The 22,177-nt window shown below is 46.4% G+C and overlaps 1 protein-coding gene across 7 annotated transcripts in view; it reads left to right on the top strand.

The window, feature by feature from the left end:
• ASTN2 (astrotactin 2) overlaps positions 1–22,177 on the top strand; it is a 754,634-nt gene that overhangs the window by 387,990 nt on the left and 344,467 nt on the right. For 5 of the 7 annotated variants that reach the window (XM_077305063.1, XM_077305066.1, XM_077305068.1 and 2 more), the window contains 3 exons: positions 10,773–10,857; positions 12,415–12,489; positions 13,823–13,960. In XM_077305063.1, coding sequence (XP_077161178.1) covers positions 10,773–10,857; positions 12,415–12,489; positions 13,823–13,960 — 298 coding nt within the window. The remainder of the gene's footprint in view (positions 1–10,772; positions 10,858–12,414; positions 12,490–13,822; positions 13,961–22,177) is intronic. The other 2 variants (XM_077305065.1, XM_077305067.1) reach the window with 1 other exon arrangement.

The following is a 22,177-nucleotide window of genomic DNA, read 5'->3' as shown; positions in this document are numbered from 1 at the left end:
GACTCAGTTGCACACATGAAAGTTAGTCTTGGTTCAATATTGTCTTGAGTTGTTTTTTTCCTTCTTGGCATTCTGTTTTCACTATTGTTTAGACATGTGCACTGCTGCAGGGTCCCAGGGTAGAAAAAACACACAGAATGTGGGTCTCCTGAGTGCCTAAATTGGGGGGACTTGGTAACCAGATGTACGTGGCCTTGAGATCTGTGATGCAATATGGATTAAATGCTGAGAATGCACGCGGGTGTCTTTAGAAGAAAGCATGATCATTCCTAGGTCCTTTCTAGTCCCTTAATGATTCTGTTAGAAAAATCTATGTACAGTTGCTGGTTGTAACTAACCTTTAGTTATAATCAAGGGAAACACATGTTGACTTTTTAGAGTCTGGCTTTAAATAAAGACAATACTGCTCTAACATCAGAAATGCACTAATTTTCAGACGGAAAATTGGTAGGGCTTGATGGTGTTTTATTTATTTTTGCTGAAATCAGCCTTCCTATGAATCAAAGCCTGGAGCAAAAGCTTTAGCTGGGGGAATTGAAGTCAATACAGTTTCTGACTCTTTTTCAGGAGCTCATCTGGATATGAATCATAGAATCATAGAGTTGGAAGGGGCCATACGGACCATCTAGTCCAACCCCCTGCTCAACGCAGGATCAGCCCAAAGCATCCTAAAGCATCCAAGAAAAGTGTGTATCCAACCTTTGCTTGAAGACTGCCAGTGAGGGGGAGCTCACCACCTCCTTAGGCAGCTTATTATTATTATTATTATTATTATTATTATTATTATTATTATTATTATTATTATTATTATTATTATTATATTTATATTTATATTTATATTTATATTTATATTTATATTTATATTTATATTTATATTTATATTTATATTTATATTTATATTTATATTTATATTTATATTTATATTTATATTTATATTTATATTTATACCCCGCCTCCCCCCGAAGGCTCGAGGCGGCTATTCCACTGCTGAACTACTCTGACTGTGAAAAATTTTTTTCCAGATATCTAGCCTATATCGTTGTACTTGTTGTTTAAACCCATTACTGCGTGTCCTTTCCTCTGCAGCCAATGGGAACAGCATCCTGCCCCTCCTCCAAATGACAACCTTTCAAATACTTAAAGATGGCTATCATGTCCCCTCTCAACCTCCTTTTCTCCAGGCTGAACATTCCCAAGTCCCTCAACCTATCTTCATAGGGCTTGGTCCCTTGGCCCCAGGTCATCCTCCTTGCTCTCCTCTGTACCCTTTCAATTTTATCTATGTCCTTCTTGAGCAAAACGTTATGCACAGAATAGTTACAGGCTGTTTGAGTAGCCTTATTGTTGTCTTGTCTCAACAAAAGGACTGAGATAAATGTTCCTAATACAGAGGGCTTGACCCTGGACCCTGCATGGAATGAAAAATGTATCTGAGCTGCTCGCAAGGTGAGCTCTGACCCACAAACGGTCACACTGGAATAACTGTTTTAGGTGCTAATGGACTGCTATTTTATTCTGCTTCCAAGGACCTTCTTTGAGTTCAATACAAATACTCATCACTGAACCTTATGATTGTCTGTCTCATTGAAAACAAACATATCTATTATGTGTCTGCATATGTGGTAGGAGACCAGTTCCACCAGTTGGGTTAGACAGGGTTACAGATGGATGGTTCAAACAGTGTAGGCTCTGTTCAAAGTGCTGGAAGCTGGGAAAAGATTAGTACCAGGAGAGGCAGAAGCCAGTCTGCAAAAGAACTATCAAAAATATCAGTAAGGTAGACGTAGTACAGCATCCTCAGAGACCAGTGTCAACCATAGTGTCCAGGTCACACAAACTGATGGTATTACTTTACTCTGTTTTGCTTAGACCTCATTTGGAGTATTGTGTTCAGTTTTGGGCACTGCAGCTTAAGAATCATAGAATCATAGAATAATAGAGTTGGAAGGGACCTCATGGGTCTTCTAATCCAACCCCCTGCACTATGCAGGACACTCACATCCCAATCGCTCATCTACTGTAACCTGCCACCTCTTTGCCTTCACAGAATAGAATCATAGAATAATAGAGTTGGAAGGGACCTGAAGGATGTTGACAAGCTAGAACATATCCAGAAGATGGTGAGGGTTCTGAAGAACAAATCCTCTGAGGAAAGGTTATGTATCCTAGAGAGGTGACAACTGAGAGGTGATATGACAGCCAACTGCAAGGAAACCTGGTGTGATGCAATGGTTAAGAACTCCAGACTCTGCTCTGAAGAACCAAGTTTGATCCGCTTCTCTTCCACAGGCATTCAGCTGGTGATTATGGGCTAGGTACAGTTCTCTTAAGGTGGTTCTTCTAGTATTTTAAGAGTTGTCTTAAAGAGGATGAATTGTAATTGTTTTCTGATGTTCCAGAAGGTTGAAACAGAACTAGTGAATTAAAATTAAATAAATATTTTTAGCTAAATGTTAGGAATACCTTCATGACAGAGTGGTTCCTCAGTGGAACAGGCTTCCTTGGGAGGTGGTGGGCTCTCCTTCGTTGGAGATTGTAGAGCCAGGGATAGATGGTCATCTGACAGCAATGCTGATCCTACAAATTAGGAAAATCATATGAAAGAAGGCAGGAGAGGATGAATCAGTACTTGGCTCCTCTGGTCCTTTCTCACTTGCCCAGGGTAAGGCCAGTTGCCACTTTGGGGTAGGAAGGAAGTTTCCTCCAGGTGAGAATGGCCAAGGGTTTTGGAGGCCTTCCTCTGGGCATACAGCAGGAGCCACTTGGGATGCGGGCGTAGTTGTGAATTTCCTGTCTTGTATTGGGGTGAGGTGGACTAGATAATAGGGATGGACAAATCACAATTCAAAACTGATCATGAATTTTTCCCCATTAGTAGTTCCCAAGTTTTGCTCGTGGCAGGGCACCTGGCACAAACTTTCCACAAAGTTTGCTGTTGCTCATGGCGCTTCATGACAGTTCATGAGTGAGTACATTCTCAGACAGTCTCTGGTCAGTCAAAATGCTTACAAAATATCATAGCAAGAAGCTGGAGGATGTGTAGAGGGGCACTGGGGGAGGTCCTCTGCAACTTTGATGTTTCTAGCTTGCATAGGCTCTGTACACTCCTAAACCTCCTGTACACTCCTAAACCTCAGTCATTTTGACAGGCACAAATTCAGGATCTTGTACAAACTAGAGACTCCAAACTTGCAGGGGATTTGCCTTGGATGCTCTTCTGCCTACCCTCCAAGTTTGGTGTCTACCACCTCACAAACCTCATGAACCAGACCAGCTTGTAAGGTGGCTAAAACTTTGATGGTCAGTGATTTTCAAACAGAGCACCTCATGAACCATGAACCAAACCACATTTTCCCTGTTCATGCCCATCCCTCCCAGATTACCTTTGAGGTCCTTTCCAGCTCTGTGTTTCTAAGTAAAGATCAGCCTCCAACTTAGGGCCAAATATAAGTGAAATTATACTTGTGTCCCATCCAATGTTGCCTGACTGCCCTTTAACATAACTGTGGCTGCACTTGTTCATCTTCATGACATTGTCCCATGCGTCTATACTGTCTACTTAGTCATCTTCAGGGCAGCTCTCCCACTAATCCATCAGAGGATCCCCTCCAATATTGAGATCTCTAACACCGAGATCATGGTTAGATGTATTGTATTGGTGCCACCCTCTTCTGAACATTATTCTCTCCACCAGGCTGAACTAAGATCAGAATTGTGACCACCGCTGCTATATGTTATGTGATATGTTATATGTAACTTTTAATTGGGGTTTTTATGGGGATTTTATTGTGTTTTAACTATTTATGTTGTAAACCGCCCTGAGACCTATTGGGAGAAGGGCGGTCTAAAAATTAAATAATAATAATAATAATAATAATAATAATAATAATAATAATAATAATAATAATAATAATAATAATAATAATAATAATAATAATAATAATAATAATAATAATCTTAACTGACAGCATGACCACGAGTTCAGCTTGTTATGATTCCGATCACTTGCTTTTGGTTCTTCAACCACTAGATGGTGCAGCTGCAAACTTGTGGTCAGGGAGTACCTGAACATTAGCAAATATGACTGCAGCAAGGAGTAAGAAATGTGAAATCCCAAACACAAAAGCAAGCTCCCATTCAGTTTCACTTAAAGGTTGGTTCTAAGGAGCTTCTGTTCACCTGGTTGCTACAATATTTCTGTTCTTCTTGACTGAGTTCCTGATTCTGCCCAAACTGTTGTCTGTTCTAGAGAAGCATTCTGTGATTAAATGTCTTGAACTGCTAGACGAAAGTGTCTTGTGTATAGATCAGTCCTCTATGTCAGGAGTAATCAACTTGGGGTCCTCCAGATGTCCATGGACTACAATTCTCATGAGCCCCTGCCAGCGTTTGCTGGCAGGGGCTCATGGGAATTGTAGTCCATGGACATCTGGAGGACCACAGGTTGACTACCCCTGCTCTGTGTGATCTGCTCTGGATATGAGCATTTGTGGATAATTATAGGAGTATCGGAAATAATGCTCAGTTGAGAAGATCATGGTTCTTTGGGCTGAGTGTCCTCTTGGATGGTGGTCTTGTGGTTTCCTTCTGGGGGTCCTAAGGATCCAAGTATTGGTGTACAAGAAGACTATCTTCTTCTGGAGACATGTCCACGGTCCAGTTTCAGGAGCTCCTGACTAATTATGAAACTTCAGTTTCTAAAGATGACTGGTTTGGTTTGAATACATGCATTTTGTTTTGTTTTTCATTATGAGAAATGAAACGGGGGGGACTCTTCATTTTCTCATCAGCTTCCTTGTTGTATCATGTTTCTGCTCTGTTTAACTCATTTTTAATTATTTATGGATCAATTTCATGTAAAACTGTGTATATCAATGACAAGTGGCCATAAGTAACTACTGAGAGAAAATGAAACCAAAGACAAGGTGAAAACAGGGCCATACTGCCCCAAACAGTATTTAACTTTGCTGTCATTGAAATACACACACCCACACTCACACAGCACAGGTTATGATTTCACAGATCTAAATAGTTAAGCATATTAGCCTAAGATAGTAGGAATCAGTATCAAAAGAGGGAGAATGAATTATAGGGTTGCCAACCTCCAGTTATGGCCTAGAAATATCTTTGAATTACAGATGATCTCCAGTACAGAGTAACAGAGATGTTCCCCTAGCAAAAGTAGCTGCTTTGGATTCTATTGCATTATACCCTGTTGAGGTCCTTCTTCTGTTCAAATCCCACACTCCCCAGGATGTGTTACTCAAGTGGATTCAGGAGATAATAAACAATGCACTTATTACTTCCTGTGGGAATATATAGTTGTGAGATCTCTCCTAAGGTTGTGAGACCTCTCCTGAAAAAGACAACCCTGGACCCTATCAAACAAGAACCACCTGGTGGCCAAACTTCCATTTTTAAACACGGTACTGTTTAATTGTGGGTGCTACGTTAGCTATAGCTATTCCTTGAAAAGTGTGATCTAGCCAGAGTAATCCATGCTCTGATTAGAACACTGTAATGAGCTCTATGCATGGCTGACTTTGAAAATGGAATTCAGGTCATCCAAAGTGCCATGCTCAGAAAGCCACTATGGATGACCATGACTGGGAAAACACAGTTTGGTTCATGTTTTGTCACGTGTGGTTCATGAACCACATTGTGAACGTTTTTGTGCTAGACGAGCCAGTTCGACTTGTGAAGTTCATGATGTAGTGGAATGGCCTCCCAGCAAGCTAGAGCCACCAAACTCTCCTCTACTTGCTCTCCAGGTTTGGTGAGGATTGACTTTATGAGGTCCAAGTTATGGCCTCCCAAAGAAGTCCCACCCATGGAGCACACCAGAAGATTTAGAAGAGACCAAGGCAACTGAAGAGGCCTTGGCATCAGCTGCAACAGCCCTGGGGGCCTAGCCAGTGTCTGCACCACTAGTGTGGGCCTTGGTAGTGGCTGCCCCTGCCCCTGAGGCCTTGGCAGTGGCCACACTGTCTTCGGGGGCCTAACCAGCACCTGCACCACCTGTGGGAGCCTTGGCAGCAGTTGTGCCCCTAAGGCCTTGGCAGCGGTTGTGCCAGTTCTGGGGGCCCAGCCAGCACCTACACCACCAGCTTGGGCCTTGAAAATGACTACCACATCCCTGAGGCCTTAGCAGTGGCTGCGCCGATCCCGGGGGTGTAGCCAGCACCTATGCAACCAGTGGGCATCAACCATGTGATGTTTTGTACTGTGTGGTGTGCTTCCATCTGCTGGGCATGGAGCAGAAACACTTTGTAGCCCAGTGACAGGACTGTCCCATCCTGGGGCCTAGGCTGTGCCCTGACAGTCCCAACAGAAAGGTCCTCTGGTTGCCACCAGTGGGCAGTGAGGGAGAGGTAACCATGCTGCTGCCTGCTCCAGTATTTTGCAACGAAGTGCACATCCCCCCCATTCTCTCTGGAGAGCTCACCCTTGACCATTGCCTCTCTGTATGGTGGCCAAGACACATCAACTTGTGGTCCTCTGAGAGGGGATGGAGTACCAGGCATCCAGGTGTTGCAGCAGCCAGTGATGATAGAAGGATTGCCCATCTATTGCAATGATCCCACCGATGAGGCAAGTGACTGCTTCATGGGCCTTCCATATAGCCCTTCTGAATGGCACAGTGGGTTTCCTTGTGAAGGGTGGGTTGCCTTGACCATTTAGTGTGAGGAACCTTTTAGTGTGGGGAATCTTTCTTAGAGGAGGAGTCTCTTGCTCCCTATGCATTTCTCCCTGCTGGCCACTACTCTTTCCCTTGGTTGCAACATATCAAGGTGCACAAGTGATTCATGAACAAGTTAACAAGAGATGGGAGCTTGCATCCCTCTGGATGTGGGCATAGCATACTTGGCATTCTGCTACTCAGGGGTAACTAGGGACACTGCATAAATGTTTCAGAGTGTGGGCTGGTATCAGCACCCCAGGACTGCAGAAGATGAGAAGAGGGACAGCTGCTTTCTGGCACTGGATTGGAATGGGACATGGAAGGGTGTAGTGGAGGCAGGAGCAGCAACAGGGAGGTGTATGGAAGGAGAGGATGCTCACCACCTCCAAATCACTGCCAGAGACTTTTCCAATCGCTGGTCTTTGGGCAGTACTAATAACTCTTTGTCCCCTGTGGAGATCTCAATGACTGTGATCTCATAGAACAAAATGGGGACTCTTGTTATTGGCAGCCAGCAGTGTCTATTAAGCATAGGAGGGGTTCTATTGGTATTTCCAAGGGTGGAGAATTCCAGCCCCCGTTGCTTTGAAATTTTGTAAACTGTTTAATAGAGCAGAGGCAGTCTGTCTGGAAAGTGTCCCTATTCATGAACCACCATGAGCAGCAACAAAGTACTTGGAATGTTCATGCCAGGTATCCTTCTATGAACTGGCCAAAATTCAGATGAACTTTAGTTCATGATCTGGTTCGTGCCCACCTCTAGTTGCCACCCACCTTACTTCTGAAGATGGGGACACACAGAACAGGACTTGTGTGAAAGAACTTTCCCCTGAGGCTCACCTGATACCTGTACTGCTTTATTGTAGGCACCAGGCCAGACTATTTAACAGGGCTTAAGGGGATGATCTTTATAAAGTCTGTTTTTAAATTGAGAAATATTTAGCCATTTTAAGCTGCTTCATGTTTTATGCAATTTGTTGTTGTTGTTCTGCTTTGTTTGAATGGTAGCCTTTTCATAACTTTGATGGTGTTTTATGTTTTTTATTGTTTTGTTATTTTGTATGCTGCCTCAGACAGGTTCTATGGGAAGGCATTGTTGTTGTTATGTTGTTGTTAGGTGCGAAGTCGTGTCCGACCCATCGCGACCCCATGGACAATGATCTTCCAGGCCTTCCTGTCCTCTGCCATTCCCCGAAGGCATTGTAGACTTTCCCAAATATATCAAGAAATAAATATGAAATTTATTGGGACATGTAAATGCAACAGAAAAACATGTTAATAAAATATTAAATAGGGCTATTAATTCAGAGTTCGGAGCCATAGTCTATGAGCCATGCACATTCTTAAGTAGCCTGTAGACCTCTCACTGCTAAAACACTGTGTGAGTAAAATGGCGGGCAGTTTTGCAGAAAGACGAAGAAAGAACCTGAGCCAAAGGTTAAATCCTAAAAAGAGAACAGAGAGATCCATTGTCTCCTACTTCACTGCACATCTCTTTAAAATGTTGCTCAATTGCAGAGCACATATTTGTTATGCAATAAGTATGAGGAATTAATGACCCGGGCAGATGGAACTTGCATGCTAAGCAGTGGAGAAAGAAAATGCCCTATTAATGGTTCTTCCATGGGTAGGCAAGTTCCTAAAATAAATGAGCATGAAATGTGGGCCATCCCTTTAAGTCCTCTTTCCGCACCCTGGGGAAAAGGGCAGCTCCTCCTTGCCAACTTCTCTCCTCCCAGGGACGGGGAAGCGGGCTCTCACTCATCCGCTTTTCCTTCAGAAAGGTTACATTTCCAAACCTTGCATCATGAATCACAAAGTTAGCTGCTTCTGGCAGATCATAAATCAGGCCTCGGGGAGTCGCTAGGACAAATCCCAGGACATTCAATCTTTAATATTAGACATGTTTAAGGCGGTGAATATTTTATGAAGGTGCTGTTGCAATTTAGCACATCATTAGCTTGTCTGATCCCCCCTTCCCCTCCCTTCCAAGCCCCCTTTTTCCCCATAAAAAAAATTCTACTGACTGGACCCCACTTTGCATTTGTCTCTCCAGAGAGCTGCTCCCCGTTAATGTACCCAGGAGATATTTTAAGGCCTCTTTAAGAGCTCAGAATCAACGTGTGATTGTCCAGCCTGTCTTTGGACCCCGCGTTTCTCTTAAGAGCCCAGAGTTATTTCTACTTCTTCTTATGCCAACTGTGCTTAAAATTTACCCAGGCCTGGTGCTTTGTCAACTGATGACATCAGATGAGGGAGGGAAAAAAATCAACAAAGGCTTTTTAATGGCTTTGGCTCCTGGACGCACAAATCCAATTAATCTCCCCCCACCACTACCACCTCAACAGTGCTTGCTTAAGGATATGTACTTATGTGAAACAAAGAATCCATCTCAGGCAGGCAGGGAACAGCGTGCCGCAGCTCTCTTTGGTGACATCGGAAGTGGCGGTAGAGAGAGATGACATTTTGACAGCTCATAGGAGCTGGTGTAGCATATAGTGGCTGACAGAGAGAGGGAGAGACTGTAATCCCAGAGTTTGCACATTTAAGTTGGGTTTTTTATCAGGAAACGTAATAGGTGGCCTGAGGCATTCCATTCTGCCTCAGCCCTGCCTGCTATACAAGGGTTGGGGATTCTGGCCTGTTTTTCAGCGCTATTGTAAGGATGGGACAAGATAACACACATGAAACATTTGGGTCATTACAAGCACCTACGCGAATGCTAAGTAGTACCAAGAGCTTGTTGCATTTCAGCTGCCCTTGCCCAGACTGGGGGTGGGGGTCATCTGCCCTCATGTGGCACCAGGGAGAGGAGTGTAGGGAGGCTTTTGATGACTTGCACTTTGAATAGTTCATCATATAACAATAATGAAAAATGCTCATTAGCTGGAATATACTGTTGCATGTGCACAAACCCTTCTCTGAGAGTTGAGCAAAGTATCACGGGTTTGTATCCTTCAGATGTGAGGTCAGTGGGTCTTACAGTGCTCTCTTCCCTACTATGTATTTCATTCATTCATTCATTCATTCATTCATTCATTCATTCATTCATTCATTCATTCATTCATTCATTCTCCTGATTTTCTCCCCAGTTGGGACTTAAACTGGCTTAGAACATTATTTTCCCCTCTTTCCTCCATCAGGTTAATTCCTCCTTCCTCCTTCCCCCTTTCTACATTCTCTCAACATTCTGCCCTTCCTAGAGCATGCAGGAACCTTATTTGGTTTCTTGTTCCTCCCCTTTGTTTGGGATAATTTCAAAAATCACTTTTTAAATCCTCTTTAGTGTCTTCATCCATCCTATCGGTGGGTAGCTTTGTTTTCCTAATTGCATGTTCCTAATAAGAACAGCCTACTTCATTATCAGAAAAGACTAAATCTTTTGGCACTTCTGTTGTTGTATGCACTACTGATTGCCCAATCATTTTACAAATAAATAGTTAGATTGGTAGCCTGCTTTTCTTTTCATCACATTCAAGATGGCTGTCAGAATTATCATGACATTGACCTGTTTCAGCTTCTAGAATTTTATATGACATACACATTTAAGGAAACTTGGGGGAGGAAATAGCTGTGGCAAATTTCTTTACCATTGCTAATTAAAGGCTTTCCAGCAATGCTGAAAAAACAGGGTGGGTGTGTGGCTTTGATAGCCCCTCTTTCAGCTGTTGAATTTCAGAAGTGTTCTGCCTGATCAGACTAGTAATCCAGAATCCTGTCTCACATAGTGACCAACCAGTAACTCTTGATGGCCAACCATGGGGCATAGAGGCTGAGACCTTCCCCTGGTATCGCCACCTGGAAATGGGATTCACAGGTTTACTGTAGTCACCATGACTAGTAATCACTGATAGACCTCTCATCCATTAAACTGTCTACTGCCCTTTTAATGTGACATTTGCCTGTGGATATCACTGTGTCTTCTGCCAGGAAATTGTTGACAATTGTGCATCTTTTTTGACAGCAGTAGTGTAAACAAGGGGGAGGTGGGAATCCTCTATCTGTGGCATGAACAGAAGAGAGAGTGGAATTATAATAATAAAATAAATGAATAAGATTCAGGCGTTCCTGTTTGTTTCTCCCTGTTTAGGTGAGTGCAGCTGTCATGAGGGCTATGCCCCTGACCCTGTACATCGACACCTGTGTGTGCGCAATGACTGGGGACACAGCGAAGGGTGAGTGCAAGGAGAGGGAAAGCTGGGGAGTGGGTGTTGGGTAAGGGGTCTTGCCTTCTAGATGAGGCAGAAACAGAATTTGAGGTCTGGTCCATTCACAATTCTGCCTTCCCTTGCATGAATGAGACTCAAATGGAGATTCTCAGGGGGCAAAGGTGGAGGCTACAGCTTTCCCTTGAAGCATGTTGACAACTGCTCCACATGTCCTGTTTCTTCATCCTCCGTTACCTTAAGGTAAAAGGTAAAGGTATCCCCTGTGCAAGCACCGAGTCATGTCTGACCCTTGGGGTGACGCCCTCCAGCGTTTTCATGGCAGACTCAATACGGGGTGCTTTGCCAGTGCCTTCCCCAGTCATTACCATTTGCCCCCCAGCAAGCTGGATACTCATTTTACCGACCTCGGAAGAATGGAAGGCTGAGTCAACCTTGAGCCGGCTGCTGGGATCGAATTCCCAGCCTCATGGGCATAGATTCAGACAGCATGTCACTACCTTACCACTCTGCGCCACAAGAGGCTCTGTTACCTTACATTGTATAATTTAAAGGTAAAGGTAAAGGTATCCCCTGTGCAAGCACCAAGTCATGTCTGACCCTTGGGGTGACGCCCTCTAGCGTTTTCATGGCAGACTCAATACGGGGTGGTTTGCCAGTGCCTTCCCCAGTCAGTACCGTTTACCCCCAGCAACCTGGGTACTTATTTTACCGACCTCGGAAGGATGGACGGCTGAGTCAACCCTGAGCCGTCTGCTGGGATCGAACTCCCAGCCTCATGGGCAAAGCTTTCAGACTGCATGACTGCTGCCTTACCACTCTGCGCCACAAGAGGCTCTTTTTTGTATAATTTAGTCATTTTCAAATGAATAGCCGTGTTGGTCTGAAGTAGCACAATAAAATCAGAGTCCAGTAGCACCTTTAAGGCCAACAAAGATTTATTCAAGGCGTGAGCTTTCGAGTGCTTGCACTCTTCCTCAGGCTATGAAGTGACCATCATAACAGTAGGAATATATAAGCAAAAGTTAATCCTGTTTAGACAGTTAAGCAGTAGTTGAGAAAGAGTGTCCTTCTGGTGTTACCTTGGAACTTGCAGCAGCTAAGTGTCAAAGGAAGAACAAGAAGGTATATATAAAGCAAGGATAGACTAAGGGTCTTGATGACAGTGGAAGCAGAGGAGTGTTTTGAGTGTAGTGGGTCTGGGATAAAGTAGCAGCAGCAGTTTCTAGGAACATGAGAAAGCTCAGGAGTACAGAAGGAAGGAGTTGATCAAAAGAGCACAGAGGTGGGAGGCCAGTGGGTAATGTGAGTATTAATTTCGAGATCCAGGGCGAGCAGGTTAGGTGAGGCCTCATTTTATAGTTGTTGAAAGGTTTTTTTTACACTGAAATACACATTTGTATCTTGTGGCAGAGGTTTTGCTGCTTTCATATCTTTGCTCTGCAATAGTGTTTTTGTGTTTCTCTGAGCTGATCTATGTCCATCTCTAGCATCTTTGTTGGAATGGCTTGTCCAAAGTTGCTGATTCCTGGTTTCATGAGTGCCTTCCTTCACTGTGTCTTTCAGGCCTTGGCCCTACACAACCCTGGAAAGAGGTTACGACTTAGTTACTGGAGAACAAGCTCCTGAGAAGATACTCAGGTGAGTCGTGCATTGTTTCCCAATCTGGTTTTATGGATTTCCCACTGCCTTTTTGTTTTCTGGATTGGTGGGTGGTCTTGGATGCACAACCCATCAAGATTAAGAAGCTAATCTTGAGTTTGGGATAGTCAGCAACATGAAAAGGAATTCCAGGGTATTATTTGCTGGCGTCTGTGAATGATCAAGGGTCCCTGTGAAGTAATTTATATATTTCTTAGCTTTTTTTCTGATTCAGCTTCATATATATTACCGTTTACCCCCCAGCACCAAGCTGACTACTCATTTTACCAACCTCGGAAGGATGGAAGGCTGAGTCAACCTTGAGCCGGCAGCTGGGATTGAACTCCCAGCCTCATGGGCAGAGCTTTCAGACTGCACGTCTGCTGCCTTACCACTCTGCACCACAAGAGGCTCTTGTATGTGTATACGTATACGTATATATCTACACATACATACATACATACACACACACACACACACACGCACACACACACACACACACACACACACATATATATATATATACACACACACACACATACATATACACATACATATACATACATACACACACACACAGACACACACACACATGTATATGTATATATGTGTGTGTGTGTGTGTGTGTGTGTATAAATATAAGTCATAAATCCACATACCAGTGCAAAACAATTGTTAGCATTCAATAGTGTCGGAATAAAACCAGCCACATGTCTTTTTGGGCCTGTCATAATTGTACTCAAAAACAAAATGACTAAGCAACAGATTTAACAAGGGTCCTTAGGAAAACATCAGCGTATTAAAGCTTAACAAGATCAGTGCCAGCAAATGTGTGGGGTATGTGTGTGTGTGTGTGTGTGTGTGTGTGTGGAGATTCCACAAATGAGGTGCCACAACAAAAAATGCCCTTTCTCAGTGGCATTCACTGACCTGGTTTCCAGGTGAGGGCGGGCTCACAGAACCTCAGCAAAAAAAAAAGAAACCTCAGATGATGAACAGGAGAAAGAGGATGCTGCTGCTGCTATGTTCAGAATTGCAGCTCACTTTGCTTGTGTTTTAGCTCTTCAATATGTAAACTAACGAGGGGACAAATTGGATTTATGAGACAGCTGAAGTTATAAATGGTCCTTGTGCTGTTCCTGCCTAGGCTCCCATTTCCCCATTCTTGACCGTTGTTGTCCAACTCTTCGGTCCGTCACAAATGTGTAAATAGCTAACAGGATGAGTGTTTCTGTACTAAAAAAGAGTCTCAGGCATCAGACCCAGAGAATCCAAAGTGTCCAGTGCTTGGAATCATTTGTGCCTTCTTTTCTTTCTTCTGTCTTTTTTTAAGGTCCACCTACAGCCTGGGTCAGGGCCTCTGGCTTCCTGTCAGCAAGAGCTTTGTTGTTCCTCCTGTGGAGCTTTCGATAAACCCTCTTGCCAGCTGCAAAACAGATGTCCTGGTGACAGAAGACCCGGCCGATGTCAGGTAAACAGGCGGTCCCTGCACTTTGGAAGAGACGGGGAGGTGGGGGGGGGGAGGGATAGCTGTATCCTTCAAGAGGGTTCTAAACTGAAAAAGTTGTTGCACAGAAGTCTTGGAACAGCTTCCAGGTCAAAGCATACACTGAACTGGTCACATTGCTCAGCATTAATCTTGATTGCAAGAATATCTTTGCAGAGCCTTTGAGTTTGCAGGGATCACAGAACTAACAGGCTCAATGACACAGGGGGCCAGAGAACATCCATCAATGAGGCTGTAATCCTTACCCTAGTTTCCTGACCAAGATGGCAGTGGTGTCGTGCCTCATACATTAGGTTGCACACAGTCTGACGAAAACCCCCTAATGCTGCATGAATGAAATACATTACTGAATTTGCAGTTCTCTCGTCCAGCTCACCTGGCTGAGCCAGAATGATCTGATCTGCCATTTTCGTATCTTCTCAACAACATTTAAATATATTGAAAAACCCCTTATTGATTCTTCTTTCTGACTGGGAAGTGGCCAGAGCCAACAGTATCGGGGAGGCGGGGAAGATCCACAGGGAATGCTCGCCCCAGTAAGAGCTACCACCCATTCCGATGTGGTATTAAGAATTTGGAGATACCCAGATGCAAAAAAGGAGAACAGTTAACTGGAAGCACCTTTGTGACATCCGTCAGATGCTAAATTATTCAAAATTTAATAAACTCTGTAATAAATAATTGATGTTGAATTATGGAAGGCTCCACAAGTACACTGGAAACCACAGAGCTATCTATTATATCTGCATCAGAATTTCAACTCTACATATTGGGATAAGCCTATGTGATTTGAGTTTCTGGTAGCTTGTGATTGATGAGGCTGGCAGAATGTATATTACTCTTCTCTTTCTACTTAGAGAGTTGTCTCTGGCATGGTGTATGTTTGAGCTGTTAATGGAGGCATTCCTCAGGAGCTTGGAAGAAAGTGTTTTGTTTTTTTACAAGTCCCTTCGGCCTCTGTTGCTACCATTCTTTGGAGCCATGCTGCTGAAGTTGGGCCACATAGGCTGTTTCCACCTGGGTCGCCTACCCCAGATACAGTGCTGTTGGGAAGCAGTTCCTCCCTGCTTCCTTATAACATTGTGGTATAATTGAGTGCCTACCATTAGGACTATATGCTCTGCGGGTACTAATTTGTTGGTCATTCCCGCCCCCAGGGAAGCACACCTGGCCTTGACCAAGGCCAGGGCCTTTTCGGTCCTGGCCCCTACCTGGTGGAATGAGCTCCTGGAAGAGCTGTGGGCCCTGCGGGAGCTTTCAGCATTCCATAGGGCCTGCAACGCAGAGCTCTTCCACCAGGTTTATGGTTGAGGCCAGTGTGGCTAGGAAGATCTGCATGGCCTCCCTTCCAGGGCAGAGTGGCATGAGTGGTGGTTTGCGGGTTCCATCTGCACCTCTCTTCTCACCCACACCCTCTAGGAGATGTTTTATTGGGGGAATGAGAGTAGTCGAGTGAGTTTTCTGCCACATCTTCTTCTTGATTAATTAGATTGTGTTGTTTTTATGTCTGGGGGTTTAATGGGGGTTTTACAGGGATTTTATTTAGACACATGTAACCCGCCATTTAGACACATGTAACCCGCCTCTTGTGGCGCAGAGTGGTAAGGCAGCCGCCTGAAAGCTTTGCTCATGAGGTTGGGAGTTCGATCCCAGCAGCCGGCTCAAGGTTGACTCAGCCTTCCATCCTTCCGAGGTCGGTAAAATGAGTACCCAGCTTGCTGGGGGGTAAACGGTAATGACTGGGGAAGGCACTGGCAAACCACCCCGTATTGAGTCTGCCATGAAAACGCTGGAGGGCGTCACCCCAAGGGTCAGACATGACTCGGTGCTTGCACAGGGGATACCTTTACCTTTACCTTTAACCCGCCATGTGCCGTCTGGGAGTGACGGGTAATAAATTGATGATGATGATGATGATGATGATGATGATGATGATGATGATGATGATGATGATGATGATGATGATGATAGCAATCTTTGTATGATGTCTCAGCTTACTTTTCTTTTTAAAGTAAGTCTTTAGCTCCCTCTTTTATGGCGGCAACAGAGGAAAGTGATATTTCTGCAACAAAAGACCCAGGAATTGACCTTTAAAAAAATGAAAGCTGGAATCAAGAGAACTCGTTATGTCTAGTTATGAGACATAACTTGGATAGTGGAAACTGCTGGGAAATCTCTCCTAATCTCTCATCTTGCCACTGCCCTGTGTTGGCATCTAGCCAGCAATAGGGAAGCCATACAGACCTGTCCCCATGTACAAAGGGCCACTGTCTGAACCATTCCTGTCTCCTAATATCCAGTTTTAACATTTTAATTATTCATCAAATTTTAAAATTATTTATTTATTAGGTTTCTATACCACCCCTCTCCTAGACAGGTTCAGGGATGCTTGCAATATAAAATAGAAACAGCAATAAAACACTGATGGAAACAATAAAACAATGCTTAATAAATAACCCCCTCCCCAACAGCTGTTTTCGTTCACCATCTGATTGTTTTATTGGTGGAATTGTTTTTTTTTTTGGGGGGGAGAGCACAGATCGGAAGAGAAAGAGGGAGAGAAAGAAGAGGGAAAGTGAGAGGCCCATCCAATTATAGGCCACCATGGCCTCAGCCATAGGCCTGGCAGAAGAGTGCTGTTTTGCAGGCCCTTAGAACTTTGATAGCTTCTTCTAGGACCTGGATCTCTTCTGGCAACTCATTCCACCAGGTGAGGCCAGGGGGACACCTCTAGGGCCAGGGATCACCAGCATATTGCTGTTTGGTGAGCATAATGCCTTTTGCGGAACTTATTGGGAGAGGCGGTCGATCAGATATGCAGGGCCTGGACTGTAGAGCCTTGAAGGTCAATATCAAGACCTTGGGCTGATCCAGAACTCATCTGGCAACCAATGCAACCTGAGCAGTGGCATTCTGTACCACTACTGGATCGGGGCAAGCATAGACCCATGTAGAGTGAGTTACAGTAACCCAGTCTGGAGACAATCCCATGGATATCTGTGGCCAGCTATTCTGGGGTCAGGTAAGAGTCACTACTAGCTTTGATGGTAAAAAGTCTGGCGTGTTGCAGTGGTGACCCTACCCTCTGTAGAAAGAGAGACATCAAAAGTCATGGCCAAGTTCCTGACGGTGTGCATGTTGGTTTTTGATGGGTGATCTCTATGGAGCTTATAAGAATTCAAGAGAACACATAAACCAAAAACTGTTCTAGATGCAGTATGGCACTTGTCTTATCTCCTGTCAGTCTCTAAGAGAGAAGTGGGAACACCAGGGATTTGATGTGAAGGTTGCTCCCCAGCTTTTTGTTGGTGGTTCTGGAAGCAGTGTCCCTCTTTCCCCAGCTCCACCCCACCCTTGATACTTAATGCTGAGGGAACTTTTCAACCTGTCCAGATGAAACATAGCTCCCTTTTTTTAAATGAGATCTCCCAAGTGAGGTTTCTTGAACCTAATCAGAAACATGCACCAGAGAGAGAAGCATCTTTGAGTTATTTTTGGTGCTCATTTTTTTTTTCTGTCAGCTTGAACAGGATGCTGCTATTCAGCCGTGTTGTGACACATTGCATTAGTAGTAATGCCATCGTTGCCCCTTTGTAATGCCACTAACAGCCCTCCTTTTTTTTTGGCCGGTATCACATCGGAGTCCTCAGCTGCAAGCACAATATGTTCCTTGAGGCCTCTTATTAGCCTGGCACCTTTGCCTAGAGGCCACTGTTCTCTGAGAGTTTAATGGGAGGAAATTGCCAAGCACCTGCTTTGTGAGAACTCTTATGAAGTTCTTTATAGCTCGCGGGGTGAAGGCCTCAGTACAGCCTTGGATCTTAATGAAGGCATCTGAGCACAGCATAAAAGTGTCTGTGGGGAGAGATGGGAGATCTGCCTTTTAATGCTACTTCAGACAAGGATTCTGTATTCTAGAGCTGGAGGCTTTTACTAGTGATTACTTTCCATGCGATGGGCTTTTGGATTCTCAGGGCTATGTTAATAGGACTGGTGATGTGACTAATTAGTGCTTACCTGTTGTGGCGCCATCAGAAGATTATGGCAGGCAGGGGAGCAAATAGTACTTGAAGCAGACGTAGTGGGTATCTCCATTACTGGAGGATATGTGAAAACATGATGAAGGCCACTGATGCTTTCAAAGTGGTTTTTCTTGACCTTAGCAGACCAGAGGGGGTGACTGAGAAATGGGGATGTCTGAGAAATGAGCCTGAAGGTTTGTAAAAACTCGAGGATTTGTACATGGCAGTTACTAGCGCTTCTGCAGAGGAGCTGTGACTCAGTGTTACAGCACCTGATTTGCATGCACAGGGTCCTAGGTTAAAACCCCAGCATCTCCAGGTGAAAGGCTCAAATGCAAGAAGGGAGAGCTGTTAACTGGAACTGCTTTTTGACATGCAAAACATGCTAAATTATTCAGATTTTTCAAAATGTGGGGGGACTGCAGCTCAGTGGCAGAAAATCTGTTTTGCGTGCAAATGTTTCCGGGTTCAATCCCTAGCATCTCCAGGTGAAGCTGCCAGCCCTTGGAGAACCATCACCATACTAAGCAGACTGTATTGTCCTTGTTGGACCGTTGTGTTTTGCTTAGCAAGATAATATGTAGACAATGAAGGGAGGGGTTTCTCAATATAAACATAGCTTGCGAGGAGAGGGTTATCCAACCACTCCGGAAAAGGACAGAGGAAAGTGCCCTCAGACAAAGAGTCAAACCTCCAAAGGTGATAAATAAAATATGTCTTTGCCAAAGCACCCTAAATCGCCTCATCCAACACGTCTCAGGCATTTTTTAATCATCTGAAGCAAGCTCCTTTTTCTTATTTATTAGTCAGTGTTTTCCTATTGGGACAACAGTTAGTCACTTCTCTTCCAAGCTCTGCTGCTGCAATCAATTGCACAATTTAAAATATATAGAAATAAAAACCAGCTTGTTTGTTGATCTCCGAGGTCGTATGTGTCTTCATCTTAATAGATGTACCTGCCTTTCAGAGGAGCTCTTCTCTGATAATTTCCTAGTCTCTTTCTCCTTAGTTGCCTATTATAAATCCTGAAGTTAGCTGTGAATGGATTTTAGGATGACAGTGTATCTTCTAAGATATCTGGTGTGTGTGTGTGTGTGTGGAGGGGGTAGTTCAGCAATGGAATTTGTCAGAGTAGTTCAGCAATGGAATTGGCTGCCTAAGGAGGTAATGAGCTCTCCCTCACAGGTGGTCTTCAAGCAGGGGCTGGACAGATGCTTATCAAGGATGCTTAAGACTGATCCAGCACTGAGCAAGGGGTTGGACGAGATGTCCTGTTTGGCCCCTTCCAGCTCTAGGATTCTAACAAGTCTGAATTAATTCAGAGGATCTTTCTACCCAGCATTGCACAAATAGAACCCACATACAACTTCTTTAGTCCTGTGACACCTTTAAGACCAAACAGGTCACATTCCAGGTATACATTTTTGCTTGCGTGCACACAAAAGCGTATACCCATAATTAAATTTTGTTGGTTTTCAAGGCACTACTGAGCTCAGACTTTGTTCTACGCACAAAGTCCAGGAGCTCCCCCGGTACTTGTATTTCTGCAGGGGCAATTAGGAATAAAAACAGAGGGAACCCTGTCATCTTTGCCTGCCAGACTTAGCCCTGGAGGTGACACCTGCTCAGATTTCAAATGGTCAGATGCAACCAATCTGGGTCCAGATACTATATTTGACCCTTGAAAGGCATGTTGTCGTGGTTCGGTCCTTGGTGGCTGGGGAACCGGACCGAACCCCGCCATCAGAGGCGCCCGCGATCACGGAGGTAGGGCATGGTGATCATAGGCAAGCCGGCAGCTGGGCGCCCCACCCGATCGTTGAGGTGGCAATGGCCGCTAAAGAACCTCAATGTCCCCCTCCACCTTTTGACAAGGGCCCGGAGATGGCCCTTTGTTCCAGGAAAATGGGCCATCAGGAACCCCGGAAAACCTCGCATATGTGCATGAGTCATGATTGTATCAGCATGTTCCCTCCGCAAGTACTGGGTGGGGCAATACAGCCTAAGGAGGTGGGTTTTGTATAAAAGGGAGCTTCCACCTGGAGTTCGGTGGAAGCTCTTACTCCATACCAGCGGACTCCACGTTGCTGAAATAAAGCTTGTTCCTGTTGTATCGTTCACCAGGCCTGGCGTGACGTTTTCTTCAAAGGGGCACCCTGGTTTTTCAGTTAGCAAGCGGGTCCCCGACATCGTAAGAGCTTCCCACCGAACTCCAGGGTCGGCATCGCATCCGAGCGCTTATCGGGACGGATCCAGAGATGGCGTTTTCAAGCAACGGGGCGGTCTCGACCCCCACGAACCCCGGGAACATGAGTTTAATGTCCCCGGGAGATTTCCTCCGAAAATCGGGGGGCCAGGAGCAGCTGTCCGGGACCCCGAGACCCTCGGCAGTGGCGGCCAAGGGAAGGCGCCGGGCCATGGGGTTCCCAAGCACGGCGGGGAGCGCGCCGAGGTCTGGGGGGTTGGCCCCAACCTGGGACACCCAGCTGAGGCAGGCGCTTCGCCCGGTAGGACCTGAGGAATCCCTAGAGGACCTGCGGCGGGCCATGGCGGACTTGGCCAGGCGCTTGCAGGCAGCTGAAGCCCGTGAGCAAGCTCGGGCCGGGCCCGGAGGGACTGGTAATACAACGGCGGAGGGGATCGCGTCGAGTGAGGACGTCTCCAGCGACGAGGACGAGCCCGGCACTGGTGAGCGGGCCCCGGACCCCGACCCGGAGCAGTTTTCAGTCCCGAGTAGGCGAGACGGCCAGCGGAGAGGCGAGACAGCAGAGGATCTCGGGGGAGCGGGTGAGCCGACGGGGCGGCGAGAGCCGGACCAACGCAGGAGCGACGTGCAAGGCAGGGAGCGGCACGGCGTCGTTGGGCAAGTTGGTAGCCGGTGGAGCGGAGCAGGACGAGACGGCGGACGCCGAGAATCCCGGATCCGGAGGGGGTCGGACTACTCTCCAAAACGTTCCCCCCCAGAGCTTAAGGCGCGTTTCGACGGGACGCCGGACGACCTCCCGCAGTTCCTCCTCCACGCGCTGACGCATGCCCGGAGGTATGGAGACCGGTATGAGGACTCCGAGGACTTGGTCTGGGGGGTGGCCTCGTGTCTCCAGGGCAAGGCGGGTCAGTGGTACCTAGGGTTGGCCGAGCGCGGCGACCCGGCAACTCGGGACCTGCAGGACTTCGTGGTCGCGCTCCGCCGACGATTCCAGGACCCCCAGGCTGAGGACAAGGCAAAGAGTCGGATCAAGGGACTTCGACAGGGTACTAGGGGGGTTATGGACTATATAGACATTTTCCGGAGGGAAGCAGGCAAGGTGTTCTCCTGGAACGAGGAGACCCAAATCGAGTACTTCCGGGAGGGCCTTAACCCGAAGCTTAGGGAATGGGCCGTGATCAAGGGGACGGAAGAAGATCTGTCTACACTGGAGGGGTGGTGTTTTGTGGTCGCCAAGCTGGAAGCCAGCCTGGGTTGGGCCGCCGCACCCCCCCGGGAGGCCAAAGGCGGGTCAGCCGAGGCGCCGAGACCGGGCCCCGACAACTCTCGCCCCAAACGACCCCCGAACCCCGAGCGGGAAAGGAGACGCCGGGAAGGTCTGTGCCTGAAATGCGGGGGGTCAGGACATTTCGCAGCAGCGTGCCAACGGCAAGGGGGGGAGGACCGCGGGCTCTCCCAGGGGGGAGGTGCGACACGCCCCCAGCAGGCACGCCGGGCGGAGGACCTCCGCAACGAACCGGGAAGCACCCAGGCGACGGGAAACGGCCAGGACCTGCTGTAGACGGCGCCGGGCAGCAGGTCCCGCGGTGCGAGGGAAAACCCCTACAGCATGAGGCGCGACCTCCGAACGTGGTAATTTTAGAGCTCCGGAACCCGGAGAACGGACTAAGTTGGGTGGGGGAGGCTCTTTTGGACTCTGGATGCGACCACAGCATGGTCCACCCCCAGATAGCCCGGGCTTTGGGGCTACCGAAGCGCATTCGGAAGGTTCCCCTGGTTTTCGTCCAGATGGACGGCAGCCCGATTCAGGGGGGACCTTTCGGGGAGGAGGTGGGTCCTATCGCCATCCACATAGGGGACCACCAAGAGCTGCGGTGGCTGATCCAGGTCCCCGTAGCGGGATATCGGGCGGTGTTGGGCCTGGATTGGCTGAAGGAACACAACCCCGTGGTG

The sequence above is a fragment of the Paroedura picta genome, chromosome 12 (assembly GCF_049243985.1).
Source record: "Paroedura picta isolate Pp20150507F chromosome 12, Ppicta_v3.0, whole genome shotgun sequence".
NCBI classification, from domain to species: domain Eukaryota; kingdom Metazoa; phylum Chordata; class Lepidosauria; order Squamata; family Gekkonidae; genus Paroedura; species Paroedura picta.
Note: the sequence above shows the minus strand (reverse complement) of the source record. Positions and strands in the feature narration are given on the sequence as shown.